Genomic DNA, 14,675 nt, shown 5'->3' with positions numbered 1-14,675 from the left:
CTCTCTCTGTTTGCAAACAGGAATCAGATATATCAGTTTAGGGTATTCGTTTACAAGCGATTAATTGAAGACTCTTTCTCCATTTAATTTTTTGCACGTGAAAACTTTTTTTTTTTCATAGAATTTATTTATTTACAAGAGATGAAAGAGACAAGAGAGTGACTACAAATAGCACGAGATTATGAATATTTTTTTAAAGATCCATCTAAGGTAATATCTTCATTATAAGCAAGAGCACAAAGGTAATTAAGATCCCAGCTGAAGATTAAAAAGAAGAAGAAGAAAAAGAAGACCTGGACGCGCATGTTGCATTTCTTAATTTCATATCATTATTTTATGTCTTAATTTGTTAATCTCCCTTGTCAATTTTTTTCTTATTAAAATGAATATTATTAATATAAATATTTAAATTAATTTCTGTGTATTTCGATTAATTTTATAAATTTTAAAATTAATAATTATATAAACCTTTAATAACTTTAAGATTTATAAGATTTAATCTGATAATTTTTAAAACATAAATTTAAATTTAACCTGATTAATTACACTATATTTCTCACTCCTAACATCACCTTGCTTTCAAAATGTCAGCGATTGTTTTTCTCATCTCTTTCATTCATTTAATTTGAATACATATATATATATATATGTGTGTGTGCGCGCGCGCGCGCATGTGTGTGTAAGCTTAAAAGCAGTAAAAGAATGCAAATGTTGAGTAACTTATTCTTTAATTCGTCTCTATATTTTAAACCTTACGTACCATGCAAGTGTAGAAACACAAATTTTTTACCAATCAAATTTCACCATGTGTTATTTTATTCTTTAAAAGAAAGGATAAAATAAAATTAAAATAAATGATATGGAAAATAAATGAGCCTTCATATATCTTTTGACCAATGAAAAGTTGACACGTGGGATAAGATATTCAAGATATCTTATTATAAATTCAAGATCCTATCATATATCTTTTCATAAATACAAGATCATGTCAATAAATATTAACCAATAAAATTATGCCATGTGGCATTGGAAAAGGATCTGAGAGCCCTTACATATCTCTATAAATAGAGGGCCTCAACCTAAAGGAAGGGGATTCCAGGAGATACAAATTTTCTTCAAGACAAGCTCTTTAAGCAAGGAAGCTTTCTCTCTCTCTCTTCAAGGAAGGAAGCCCTCTCTCTCAAAGAGTTCTCAAGTCTCCTTCATCTACGCTTGAAACCTACAAAGAACGAAGCTCTGTTGAATCAAGCCAAAACGCTCCATAAGAGTTCTTCAACAACACTTTAAAGACGAATCGAAGGTACTCCTCAAAGCATCAAATCATCAAATCTTGCTTCGCAATACACGTCCAAATTCACGTTCTTGCAAAGCACAAATCTTGGCTTGATTACTCAAATAAATCAAGTCACCATACATCAAATCCAAGGGAAGAATCAGAGGATTGTCATATTCTTTTGAAAGAATATATTACATAGAGGTTGTACCCTTTATATATTAATAAAATCATATATTTGTACACGTGTGCTTGTTTAATTTCAGGTGCTCAAAATTGTGTCTATAAATTTCTGGCGACTCCACTAGGGACATCTTTACCTCTCATCTTTTCCCTTCAAGAAAGAATTTTCAACAAACTTTCAATGGCAACTAGGAGGAACATGATCACCATTGTTGTTTTGAAAAGTAACAAGGCCACTAATTCAAGTCACCAACATACTATTGAAGATTCTTCAACCCCGCCACTGAAAACAAAATCCATCGTCGAGTTGTATGAACAAACTAAGCCGACTCTCAAGTTGACATCAACTTCAAATGCAAGAGGGGCACCAGATCTCGCCTCGAAAATGAAGCCACAAACAACTCCACTACAAGAGTCTAGTAGGGCGCGCAAAATTCTCTTCGACACTCAAGGCGACTTCGACAATTCACCTATAGAAACTTCTCCGTGTCAATCACCAAGTAAGGCTTCGAGTTTTGGCACTATGTCAGTGATGATGACCGAGACAACATCTTTAGAGGATCAAGTGGCTAACTTGACAAAACTCATTGAAGGGTTTTCGACTTCACTCAAGGCAAAAGACCACGAGATAGCAAAATTGATGAACAAACTTGAGAGCTTGAACGAAGGAGGCCAAACCTCGACTACCAAGGCTTTTCAAGCAGATCAACTAGATGTCATTGAGGAGTCTGCAACCGGAGCTGCGAAGAATGTACGTGGTATTACTGATGGCATCTTCACCATAAATCAACTGAAAGAACTCATCAAGGAAGCCATCATAGACCAGGGGGAAAGCTCAATTCAACCCTCATATTCATATGCGAAGTCGTACACCCAAAGAATCGACCTGTTAAAGATGCCTCTAAGTTACTAACCACCAAAGTTTCAACAATTCGATGGCAAGGGAAATCCTCGGCAACATGTAGCTCACTTTGTGGAGACTTGCAACAATGCCGGGACTAATGGTGATCTCATGGTGAAACAGTTTGTTCGTTCCTTAAAAGGTAATGCATTCGAATGGTACACTAACTTGGAGACTGGCTCGATTGATACTTGGGAGCAGTTGGAGCGCGAGTTTCTTAACCGCTTTTACAACACTCGTCGCGTGGTTAGCATGATTGAACTCACTAATGCACGTCAATGGAAGGAAGAGCATGTCATCGACTACATTCATCGGTGGAGAAACCTTAGCCTCAACTGTAGAGATCAGCTCACCGAAACTTCTGTGCTAGACATGTGTATTCAAGGGATACATTGGGGACTACGTTATATTCTACAAGGCATCAAACCAAAGTCTTTTGAAGAATTGGCTACTCGTGCACATGATATGGAACTTAGCATCGCGGCGTCTGAAAGTTCATTATTACCTATGCAAGAGCCTAAAAGAAATAAGCCTGAAGGTCATAGATTCGGAAAGAGCACTCTAAAGGTCGAGGGAAAACAATCTTTAGTAGTTAACTCAGCTGCTGCAAGGGTACCAACTGGAGTTAAGAGGAATGATCATGCAACGCCGCCTACTTTTCAAAAGGGTGAAAGAAAGAAACCATCCTTGAAAGAGCAACAAGAAAAAGTGTATCCATTCCCCAACTCAGACATATCTAAGATGCTAGATGATCTGCTTGAGGCAAATATCATTGAGTTGCTAGAGGTGAAATGCCCTGAAGAAGCAAACCAAGTAGATAATCCGAATTATTGAAAATATCATCGCTTAATCAGTCATCCTGTAGAGAAGTGTTTTGTGTTAAAAGACAAGATCATGAGGCTACACGAGAATGGAGATATTATTTTTGATGATGAAATAACAGCCTCTAATATCATAACCACGGTCAATTTAGGACCATGTCAATCACTCCCTACAATAAGTTTCGGCTCCTTTGAACCTATAAGACTTGATGCCATTTTCCCGATGAGCTTTGCTGCATCCTCAAGTCTAACTCCATGCATAACCCTCACACCTCAAGTTGAAAACTGGAAGCCTGATTCGTCTGAAAATTATGATTATGAAGGATGGACTTTAGTCACGCGTAAAAGAGGAAGAAAGAAGCACATGCATATGACAAAGCCAACTAGAATAAGAATGTCAATGGTGAGGAAGCTAATTGATGAGCCGATATGCCGAAAAACTAAACGAAAGTCCATGCCAGCTAGAAAGGAGAGCTTTTCAATGCAAAGTCTAAGAAAGCCCATTACACTGAATGAGTACATGCCAATAGAGATGAGAAGAGTTGAAAATGTACTTGTTACTTGCTATCAGGTTGATGAAGAGAAAACTCATATTGAACCTGTAATGAAGGAAGGTTATGATGACTTTTCAAATTTATGTCAAGGTGTATGCACAATAGAGATATCCTTCAGCGATGAAGACTTGTTGCTTGGATCAAAACTCCATAATCGACATCTTTTCATTAAAGGATATGTTGATGAAAAGATGGTGAATCGTATCTTGGAGGATGATGGCTCAACGGTCAATATACTACCTCTTAAGACTATGAAAGAGCTAGGGATTCCTATGGATGAACTTTTCCCAAGTCATCTGATGATTCAAGGTTTTAATCAAGGAGGGTAAAACTTCATGGAAGATATGGAATCCAATGCACTTTTCCATGTCATAGATGCCAAAACTACTTATAATATGTTGTTTGGGCGACCATGGATGCATGAAAATGGTATCATCTCCTCAACACTCTACTAATGTTTTAAGTATTGCCGAGATGGACAAATAAGAAAGATAATTGTGGACACCGACCCCTTCACCATAGCTGAAGCTCACTTTGCAGACGCAAAATTCTATTTCAAGTCAAATGTGATTGAAGAGCTATGATCCCCACCTAACCATCTAGAAGAGGGAAAAATTGACTCCAAAAGCTTAAAAGGGCATAAGTTATCTGCAAAAGAAAAGGTGGTAGAAAACTTTGTTGACAATAAGCTACCACGTAAAGCCACAATACTCCGATATATCCTAGTATCAGCAAGAAAAGAGGGTCAATCTTCTTTTTCCAAGGATGAAGAGAAGATCAATAAGGGGCTTGAAAACTTGACCTTGCCAGCTACTAATCTCGCCTTGAACAAGGTCTCAAAACCTTTATTAAAAGGGTTCGTTTATCAAACTGAGTTGGTAGTGATAAATCCTAGAGGACTCCCTAATAAACGGGCGAATGACGTTGATCCCAATGCTTATAAGCTTTTAGCCAAGGCTGGTTATAGTCGTGAGGACATCAATAAGTTAGCAAAGGATGGTGATACTACTCAACTTGAAGGTAAACAAGTTTCTACAAGGACTAGAAAGGCATCGAGAGAGAAGAAAACTTATGGCAAAACTTTAAGGGCTGGTCTTGGATACGAGTCTTCCACATCGCTGCATTTTCAGATTAATAAAGAAGCCTCGTAATACATAAGTGCGAAAGAAGTAAAGGACAAACAACAAAATCAGTTGGCACCTCTTAGAGCTTCAGTCTGGGATCGTCTTGGTGGAACTACAAGTCGTGCTCCTATTTTTACTAGGATTGGAACCCAAAATAATGGAAAGGCGCTAAAATGCACATCAGTCTTTGCAAGACTTGGACAATCCATGTCAAAAGATGACAAGATTACACTCGATCATCAATTAAGTCCGATGAGTGATTTAAAGGTTCTTCGTAGCAAAATACCTTCACGCATGAAGAGATAATGTGAATGGGTAGTGAGTGCTGAGGAGACATTGAAAGGAAAAACACGCACAATAGTGATAACAAACCCCTATAATGAAGAAAAGGAAGATGAAATAATGTGTCTCACTTCAAATCACATCACAATTGAAGAAGATGATAATGATAAGTTTGTCGTCGAAGAAGATGTTGAGGAAGCTCCGCCTTCCCTTGAATCACAAAGTAAGCCTACAATGGATGAACTTAAAGAGGTTAACTTGGGAACTGTTGAAAACCCACTACCTACCTTTATCAATGCAAACCTATCACCTGAAGAGGAAGCAAATTATATGGAACTTTTGATGGAGTATCGAGATGTCTTTGCTTGGTCTTATGATGAAATGCCAGGTTTAGACCCAAGGATTGCTGTCTACCAACTAGCAGTAAAACATGGGGCTAGACCTGTAAAACAAATTCAACGTCGCTTCCGTCCTGAACTCATATCACAGATTGAGGTTGAAGTCAATAAACTTATCCAAGTAGGTTTCATTCGTGAGGTCAAGTATCCTACATGGATTTCAAATATTGTGCCAGTAAAAAAGAAGAATGGCCAAATGCGTGTTTGCGTGGATATTCGAGACCTTAACAATGCTTGTCCCAAAGATGACTTTCCACTTCCAATTACCGAGATCATGGTTGACGCTACCACAGGTCATGGGAGATTAACCTTTATGGATGGTTCATCTAGCTATAATCAAATTTGAATGGCACCCGTAGATGAGGAGAAGACGGCTTTCCGAACTCTGAAAGGGATATATTGCTATAAAGTTATACCTTTTGGCTTAAAAAATGCTGGTGCCACTTATCAAAGGGCGATGCAGAAGATTTTTGATGATATGCTTCACTAACATGTTGAATGCTATGTTGACGACCTCGTGGTGAAATCAAAAGAAAAAGAAAATCATTTGCAAGATCTTCGTTTGGTATTTGAACGATTACGTCGATTCCAGCTAAAAATGAACCCATTAAAATGCGTATTTGGTGTGTCATCAGGCAAATTCCTAGGGTTTATAGTTCGACATCGAGGGATTGAGATTGACTAGTCTAAGATTGAAGCCATTCTAAAAATTCCGGAGCCAAGAAACATCCATGAGTTGAAGAGTCTCCAAGGAAAGTTAGCCTATATACGAAGATTTATTTCTAACTTAGCGGGTCGATGTTAACCATTCACCCACTTAATGAAGAAGGATACGTCATTCTATTGGGATGAAGCTTGTACTAATACCTTCAACAAGATAAAAAAATACTTGTTGAAACCGCCTATCCTTCAAGCACCAGTACCGAGACGCCCACTTATCCTCTATATTGCAGCTCAAATACGTTCCTTGAGGGTGTTGTTGGCACAACAAATTGATGAAGGCAAGGAAAGTGCTCTCTACTACCTTAGTAGAACATTAAATGGGGCTGAACTGAATTATTCTCCAATAAAGAAGACATGTCTAGCATTAATGTTTGCAATAAAGAAGCTAAGGCATTACCTCCAAGCGCATTCAGTAAGACTAATCTCCCGAGCTGACCCTCTCAAGGCCAGTACTATCAGGAAGATTGGCAAAATGGGCTTTATTGCTTCAAGAATTTAAAATTGTCTACGTCTCACAAAAGGCTTTCAAGGGGCAAGCACTAGCTGATTTTCTCGCTGATCATCCTATTCCCGATGAATGGAAGTTCTCTAAAGACGTGCCTGATGAGGATGTTTTGTTTATTGAAATGTCAGAACCATGGAAAATGTTCTTTGATGGCGCAGCACGACAAGATGGAGCCGGGGCTGGGGTTATATTCATCACACCAGAAGGAGAGGTCTTGCCTTTCTCCTTTTCACTTACCGAATGTTGTTCTAATAACATGGCCGAATATCAAGCCTTGATTCTTGGGTTGGAAATGGCAGTGAATATAAAGATGTCTTGCCTTAAAGTTTTTGGGGATTCTCAATTAATCATCAGACAACTCCTCTCACTATATGAAGTCAAGAAGCCAGATTTCATCCCATATCACAAGTATGCACTTAAACCGATAACATCACTTGATTGTGTCACTTTAAAACATGTGCCACGAAAAGAGAATAAGCAAGTCGATGCCTTAGCAAATCTTGCATCCACATTAGCATCATGTACTAAGGAGATAAAAGTCCCTGTATGTCAAAGATGGGTCGTTCCACCGCTAAATCATGACATAGAAGAAAAAGAACAAGTGGTGTAGTTTCTGTCTACGAGATTGAAAAAGAAGACTGGCGTCAGCCACTTATCAATTATTTGAGACATGGAAAGCTACCTAAAGACCTACGCCATAAGACAGAGGTGGGGCGAAGAGCTTCTCGTTTTATATACTTTCAAGGCACTCTTTACTGACGTTTTTTTGACGGAGTCTTTTTGCGCTGTCTCGAAGAAGAAGAGGCAACAAAAGCACTAGAGGAAACTCACTCAGGGATTTATAGAGCACACCAATCAGGCCCTAAACTTCACTTCCGGATCAAAAGAATGGGATATTACTGGCCAACAATGGTGAAGGATTGCATAGACTATGCTAGAAAATGTCAAAGTTGTCAATTGCATGCTAATTTGATCCATCAGCCACCCGAGCCTTTACACCCGACAGTTGCCTCTTAGCCCTTTGATGCTTGGGGACTTGATGTGGTAGGACCATTGTTGAAAAGCTCTAGCGGGCATCTTTACATATTGGCTGCAACAGATTACTTCTCAAAGTGGGCAAAAGCTGCAGCATTAAAAGAGGTTAAGAAAGAGACAGTTGTAAACTTCATTCAAACAAACATCATTTACCGTTATGGGGTACCAAGATACATCATAACCAATAATGGAAAGGAGTTCTACAATACAGCCATGAACAAGTTGTGTGCACAATTCAGCTTCAAACAACATAACTCTTCTATGTACAATGCTCCGGCTAATGGCTTGGCAGAAGCCTTTAACAAGACTTTATGCAACATTCTCAAGAAAGTGTTATGGGCTTGTCGTACTACATTCCGAACACCAACTCAAGCTACTCCATATTCCTTGGTATACGGGGTCGAAGCTGTTCTTCCACTAGAATGTCAAATTCCATCTTTGAGAATCGCAATCCAAGAAGGACTTTCCAATGAAGACAATGTTCGTCTATGCCTTGAAGAGCTTAAAGCTTTAGATGAAAAACGTTTTGAGGCACAACAACGATTAGAATGTTATCAAGCATGACTTTGTAGGGCTTTCAACAAGAAGGTGCGACCACGCTCATTCCAAGAAGGAGATCTTGTCTTGGCAGTACGACGCCCAATAATCATGTCAAAGCGCATGAGTAGCAAATTCCTTTCCAAATGGGATGGCCCTTATGTGGTTCAAGAAGTCTACACCAATGGAGCTTACAAAATTGTCGATGAGAATGGATTGAGGATTGGGCCTATTAACGGCAAATTCTTGAAAAGATACTATAATTGAAATTTGATGTAGCTCCTGGCTCGCACGAGCTAAAACTATGAAAGACACAAAAAAAATTGAACTACGTTATGACTTGATCCTTTATCCATAAAGGTACGTAGGCAACTCAGAATCCATTCTGAGTACAGTCACAAAAAAAAGTCTTTGATAAAAAAAAAACAAAAACAAATGTTTTGAACTACGTTGTGACTTGATCCTTTATCCATAAAGGTACGTAGGCAACTTAGAATTTATTCTAAGTACAGTCGCACATCATCCTTTAAAAGCTATTTGAGCCAATATGATTGTTCACATGGAAAAAGAGGGATAAATAAACCTCAAAACACAATCATAACAAGAAAATCCAGGTAACAAAACACAAGTGAAGGCAAAATATAGACTTTATTAATAGAAAGAAGAATTATATTACATAAAGTATGTAGCCTCAACAGAAAGTCACAAGCTGGTGTTACCAAAACAAAAAAATTCCAAAGCATAAGAAACCATTATCATACTACGGTTTCCAGCTATGTCCTTCTAACTCCTTTTGTTTGGTCTCCAACAATCCTTTTAATTTTTGAAGAATGGCTGCATCAGTTTCACTTATCACAGGGGAAGAGGATAGTATGGTGATCTCTGCTCGAATGCTGGAGGTGATGATTTTCCTCTTAAAAAGCTTTTCATCACGCGCCTTAAGAGATGACTCTAACTCAGTCTTCTTACTCTGCAGCTCCATTAATTGTTCCGCTATTTTGTTATCTCAACATGAGTGGTGGAAATGGATCTAGATGCCTCGTCTTCAAAAGCTTCTGAATCTTTAAGTTGCACTTCAAGCTTTTCAACATCTAAGGCTCGTTGCTCTGATGTCATCATAGGAGATAATGAAGACTCTAAGTGAATAAACTTTTTAGCATCCTCAATCACCTCAGTCACCATTCTTCTGATAGAGGAGCAATCAACCTTTATATCTTCAATGTAGTGGAGGATCTTTTCAACTTCACCAGCCAGGTTAGGAATATAATGGATCGGTGTACGAACAGTCTTATTTCTGATGCTCTCCCAACACTTGATAACAAATTCAGATCTTATCTCTCTTATTATGTCATCAGCGCAATACCTAGTAACTCCTGAAGGCTCAAAGATAATAGTAGGTCCAATATTTTGCAAGTTGGTCACTATATTAAAGATCGGCGGAGGTGGATTAGGTTGCTCATGTGGTAAACTAAATGAAGGATGAGAGTTTCCAATCCCAGCAGCTAAAATATTGAAAGGGTTAGGGCTAGCAATAGAAGCAACACTCATTTCTGGCCCAATATACATATCAAAGTCATTCCCCAGGTCTTGTTGACCAAGCTAAAACATGAAAAAAAAAGAGGGGGGTTAATATATGACAAGTAACATGAACTGAAAAAAAAAGGTGTCAAACCAGTTCATCAATATTGTCTGGCATGATTGATGCACTAGGGACTCCATGAAGAAAACCCGAGCCGCAAGGATTGAACACTTTCTTGGTACGTTTTAAACGTTTCCAATGATGATCACTGTTTTCATGCTCACTGTCCTCAACATTTAAGATTGCTTCAAAATTGTCTTCTTTCTCCTGCTACATATATATCCTTATGAGCATCTCAATAAAAAAAAAAAAGGAATTAATAAGGCACATAAAAAAAGGGACAAGTATTTATTTACCAATTATGGAGAAAAGGATTGTGCACTTTTTTCCTTTGCCTTTGAGGAGTTAGAGGATTTCTTATTGAGATGATCTTTTAAAGTACTCACTTTCTTCACACTAGGAATCAAAAGTGGTGTCCTTCTTATGTGGGTAGATGTTTGAGTACCATCTTCCTTGCCTAAATCAACGTCAACTGTCCGCTTATCTCTTTTACAAGTAGGAGAAGATCGTTTCTTTTTAGTTAAGAGAGGGTCATTCTTCTTTTCTTTTGTCCTTCGAGATACTATGGCAATATTAGCAGGACTTTTGAGAATGATCTTTACCTCTGGAGAACAAACTTTGGACCACTTCGGAGTCCACCAGTCCATGTAACGTTTAGTCACCAAAGGAAGTTTATCACTTGGGGGCAAAGGAAGCTTGCACTGAGAATAAGTGTTGAGTTTGGTAAAACTATGCCAAAGTTGGGATACATCCTCCAAAGTTGGAACTCTAGTTCTCCTTTCAAAGTCACGAATAACATGTTGGCAAAACCCAAATTGTCTACTGAATCTATTAGGACAGTAAGACTCAATAATAAAAGTATCATCATAACGAAGAGTCAAATAGTCGGATCAAATACATATAAAGTAGTCACTCTTGAGAACTGATAAGTTGCCATCATCACGCAAGACCACAACTTTGGCCAGGGGAAGTAATGCAGGAAATATGACTCTCTTGGGATCTCTAAAAAGAGCATTAGCTTGAGATTTATTGAAATGTTTTGCCAACCCCACGCCAGTATATTTTGTCATCCCAACTAACTTGGCAGAACTAATGGCTGTTTGATGGGTGCCAAATTTTTCTGCAAGCCAACTACTGAGAAAATGAATAGGAAAAGGGATGTCTCGTGCAGTCACACTTAATGCAGATTGGACTTCCTTTAGACCTTTGAAGATACTTGCTAGAACTGGTATCGCAAGAGAGAATTGCCTTCCAACCGCCATCATGGATGCTACTTTGAAAGTACTAGGACGAATGAAACCAACATCCTTGCTAGGAAATACAAATTTGCATAGCCAACATGAAAGAAAAGCCGCTAAATAAACTTCATCTTGAATATGAGAAGGGATATTAAGCTCTTTAAAAGGATGAATGAATTTACTGGAACGAACACGAGACTTATCAATTGAGCCAGATGGATAGGTAGTCTTATTGGATTCGCTAGACTTACCCACAAAAAACGGTACCTTGTATCTCAAATCATCTCGAAACCAGAAATCTACCCAATCTTGAAGGGTCATTACATGGTCACCATCAATGGTCTGACATTCTTTATGAAAGGCGATAAATAGGTACTTGCAACTCTTTAGAAGAAAATAACATCCTTTCTTGTCAGCTTCATTAAGTTCATCAGTAGAAGGGATGACTTCATCATAAAAAGTACCAAAGATAGGAAGACCGCTACATGATTTTAACTCCCAAAGGGATATAGACTCCTCGCCATTCGGGGTAGATAGCGTGTTGGTAGCAGGATTCCAGTGGTTATAGAAAGAAAGGATAACATTCATCTGCCAGTCATATGTGAAAAGGGATGCAAAAATAGTGTCTCGAATATGTGTCCTCTCGAGGATTGGCTCATAATGTTTCAAAATATCTTCTGTCCATTCCCAATACTTGGGAGTATACTCAAGTGCATCGAAGATTAGGAAATAATCCTTGCAAGTAGCATTTCCATCATGTTTATGATAGTCTAATGACGGCAGATCAGCTAGAAAAGTTATTGAATGTGGAAAGGAGGATTGAAGTTGTAAAACTGATTGAGGCAAACCATCATGACCATAAAGTTCATAAGAAGTCTCCAATGACCAGGAAGTCAAATGCTTGATGCTTTCGGAAGACTGCTTCTTAGCAAATGAACCAATGGCAGGTTCATATACGCGAAGGCTTGTCTGACGATACTTCTCATCAATTACTAAGAATCTTTTAGTAGTAGAAGAAGAATTCTTGAAAAGCACCATTTAAAAAGAAAAGAGAGACATAAAAATACATGAATTAGATGCATATTTGAAAGAAGAGATGGGGAACAAGATTATAAATCCCATGATATTTATATGTCCTAAAAAAGTAATGATAAAAGGGAGAGAATAAGAACTTACCTTGATCAAGAGCTAAAGAAAAGTGATGCTACAATGTTAAGAAATTTATGGCTTGCCAAAATTGATGACGTGTTAAAAACAGCAACCATGACCTTTAAGAAAAACTCGTCAAGCACCAAGGCTTGTAAAGTATTATGGTAAGAGAATTCAGATCATCTAAAGAAATCTGCAACCCTGCAATAAGAATAAATGTTAATTAATGGAAACAGGCGAGCTCACCAATAACTCAATCAGGCTTAGTGAAGTCTATTTCAATAACAACACTGAAAAGCTGCAGGAAGAATTTATAAGACTAGGTGCACAAACAACGTTTGATTTCTGATGCAAACAAGAAAAAAAAAAAAAACACTTGCGGAAGCTCCTTTATTTATAAGGTTGAGATGGTAGAATTGCTTCAGCGCTCATATCTGATGAATTCTAGAGCAATGGGAGAACTCGCCTTAAACTCACAATGTTTGCAAAAAATAAACCAGAGCTAAGAGAACACCACATGAGCTATCAATTCAGGGCTGAGAATATATCATAATTTATGGCAGTAGTGATTAGGGAGCACTGGTGACAAGGATGCTGAATCCCTTGCAGCAACTTCAACCATGAATATGCCTGATGAACAAGGAATTTGCAATTCTGGACCACTGGTTCGAAGATCATGTAAATTCACACATAAAGCTTGAGAAACTACGTGAATGAAATTAGTTCACAAGCTGAAACAACAAAGTTAAAATTCTGCTTCGGTTGGTTTGTAAGCATAATGGACATCCAAGTTAAGGTTTTGCAATGCTGACAACAATGAGAAGAATGATTAAGTGGAATCTGTATCGCATCCAAACTTCAATATTTGATGAGGTTCTGCATATAAATCATGTGAAATCTGTCTACAATAGACGAATACATCCAATTCTATAGGCTTTTGAATCTATCTACAAACTAGAATTATATCCTGCATACACACACATACAAAAAAAAGAGGGGTGCAGTTGTAATAAAACAAAAGGTGGAATGGGGATGCACATACCGAGACTACTGTGTGGAGGTTGCACTGTTAATGAAGAAACAAAAGTATTGCTAGGTTGAGGCTGCACTATTAGTTAAATTCAAACTTGAGCAGTACCACACTTGGTTTAATGATATCACCAAACAGTCACCTGACCCAACAATGTTTTGCTTGACCTTTGGCGGACCAATTCTGCTCGTAGATGCTGACAGACACTTGGCAATCTTCACGAAGCAGCCAAAAAGTTTGATATTAATTTTGAAGCGAGATGTTTGGTTGCCAGGTTGATGCTACGCGGTTAATAAAAGAGCAACAGGAAGTGCTGCGTCGGTAACATGAAAAAAGCAATGAAAAGATTGAAATTAATGAAGGATGGTGAGCACGGTTCCCAAGGAAATGAGAAAAGGGAGTTGCAACTTTCATAATTCATAACTTGCTAATCGTTGGTCAGAATCACAAATGGATTGCATCATTGGATTCAGCACAATGAGATCTCTAAAACAAGAAGTTTCAGTGACCACTTCCAGTAAAAACAGAAAAAAGTTCCTGCAGCCCAGTCAAAGCGTTGGTCGCTATTAGGATATAAAGATAATTTTGCTTGGTCCTTAATATGCAACAGTTTCAAATGAGGTATTGAATTTGGATATTCTATCATTTGGTTTGATAAAGTTCAATCAAGATTGGTCCATAAATTTCCAATTTTAACTATCATATTTTATTTTCACAATAAGATTTATTTGCTTGTTGTGAAAATGTAATACGGTCAAATCAAATTTTAGTCGAAAATATACAACCCTCTCAACCATATTTTTCGAGACATGCCCACTTGTTTTGAAAGTGAACTTGTCTCGAGAGGGCATCTGTAGAAACACAAATTTTCTACCAATCAAATTTCACCATGTGTTATTTTATTCTTTAAAAGAAAGGATAAAATAAAATTGAAATAAATGATATGGAAAATAAATGAGCCTTCATATATCTTTTGACCAATGAAAAGTTGACACGTGGGATGAGATATTCAAGATATCTTATTATAAATTCAAGATCCCATCATATATCTTTTCATAAATACAAGATCATGTCAATAAATATTAACCAATAAAATTATGCCATGTGGCATTGGAAAAGGACCTAAGAGCCCCTACATATCTCTATAAATAGAGGGCCTCAACCTAAAGGAAGGGAATTCCAGGAGATACAAATTTTCTTCAAGACAAGCTCTTCAAGCAAGGAAGCTCTCTCTCTCTCTCTTCAAGCAAGGAAGCCTTCTCTCTCAAAGAGTTCTCAAGCCT

The 14,675-nt window shown here is 37.8% G+C and overlaps 1 protein-coding gene, 1 long non-coding RNA gene and 1 pseudogene across 2 annotated transcripts in view; 2 read left to right on the top strand and 1 right to left on the bottom strand.

Moving 5' to 3' along the window:
- LOC105118273 (uncharacterized) overlaps positions 1-845 on the top strand; it is an 11,772-nt gene extending 10,927 nt beyond the window's left edge. The window contains exon 3 of the long non-coding RNA XR_840922.1: positions 769-845. This is a non-coding gene — a long non-coding RNA (uncharacterized LOC105118273). The remainder of the gene's footprint in view (positions 1-768) is intronic.
- The window catches only part of LOC105118274 (60S ribosomal protein L44-like), a 9,549-nt pseudogene extending 1,729 nt beyond the window's left edge, over positions 1-7,820 (bottom strand).
- A 192-nt stretch (positions 7,821-8,012) lies between these two features.
- Positions 8,013-8,363, top strand: LOC105118276 (uncharacterized). Its single transcript, XM_011016187.1, has one exon. It carries the CDS (start codon positions 8,013-8,015, stop codon positions 8,361-8,363), a length of 351 nt encoding a protein of 116 aa, XP_011014489.1.
- The last annotated feature ends 6,312 nt before the right edge of the window (positions 8,364-14,675 follow it).

This window comes from Populus euphratica, unplaced genomic scaffold (genome assembly GCF_000495115.2).
Source record: "Populus euphratica unplaced genomic scaffold, PopEup_1.0 scaffold1848.1, whole genome shotgun sequence".
In the NCBI taxonomy this organism is placed as follows: domain Eukaryota; kingdom Viridiplantae; phylum Streptophyta; class Magnoliopsida; order Malpighiales; family Salicaceae; genus Populus; species Populus euphratica.
The sequence above is the reverse complement of the archived record's forward strand: the minus strand, read 5'-3'. Positions and strand labels throughout refer to the sequence as shown.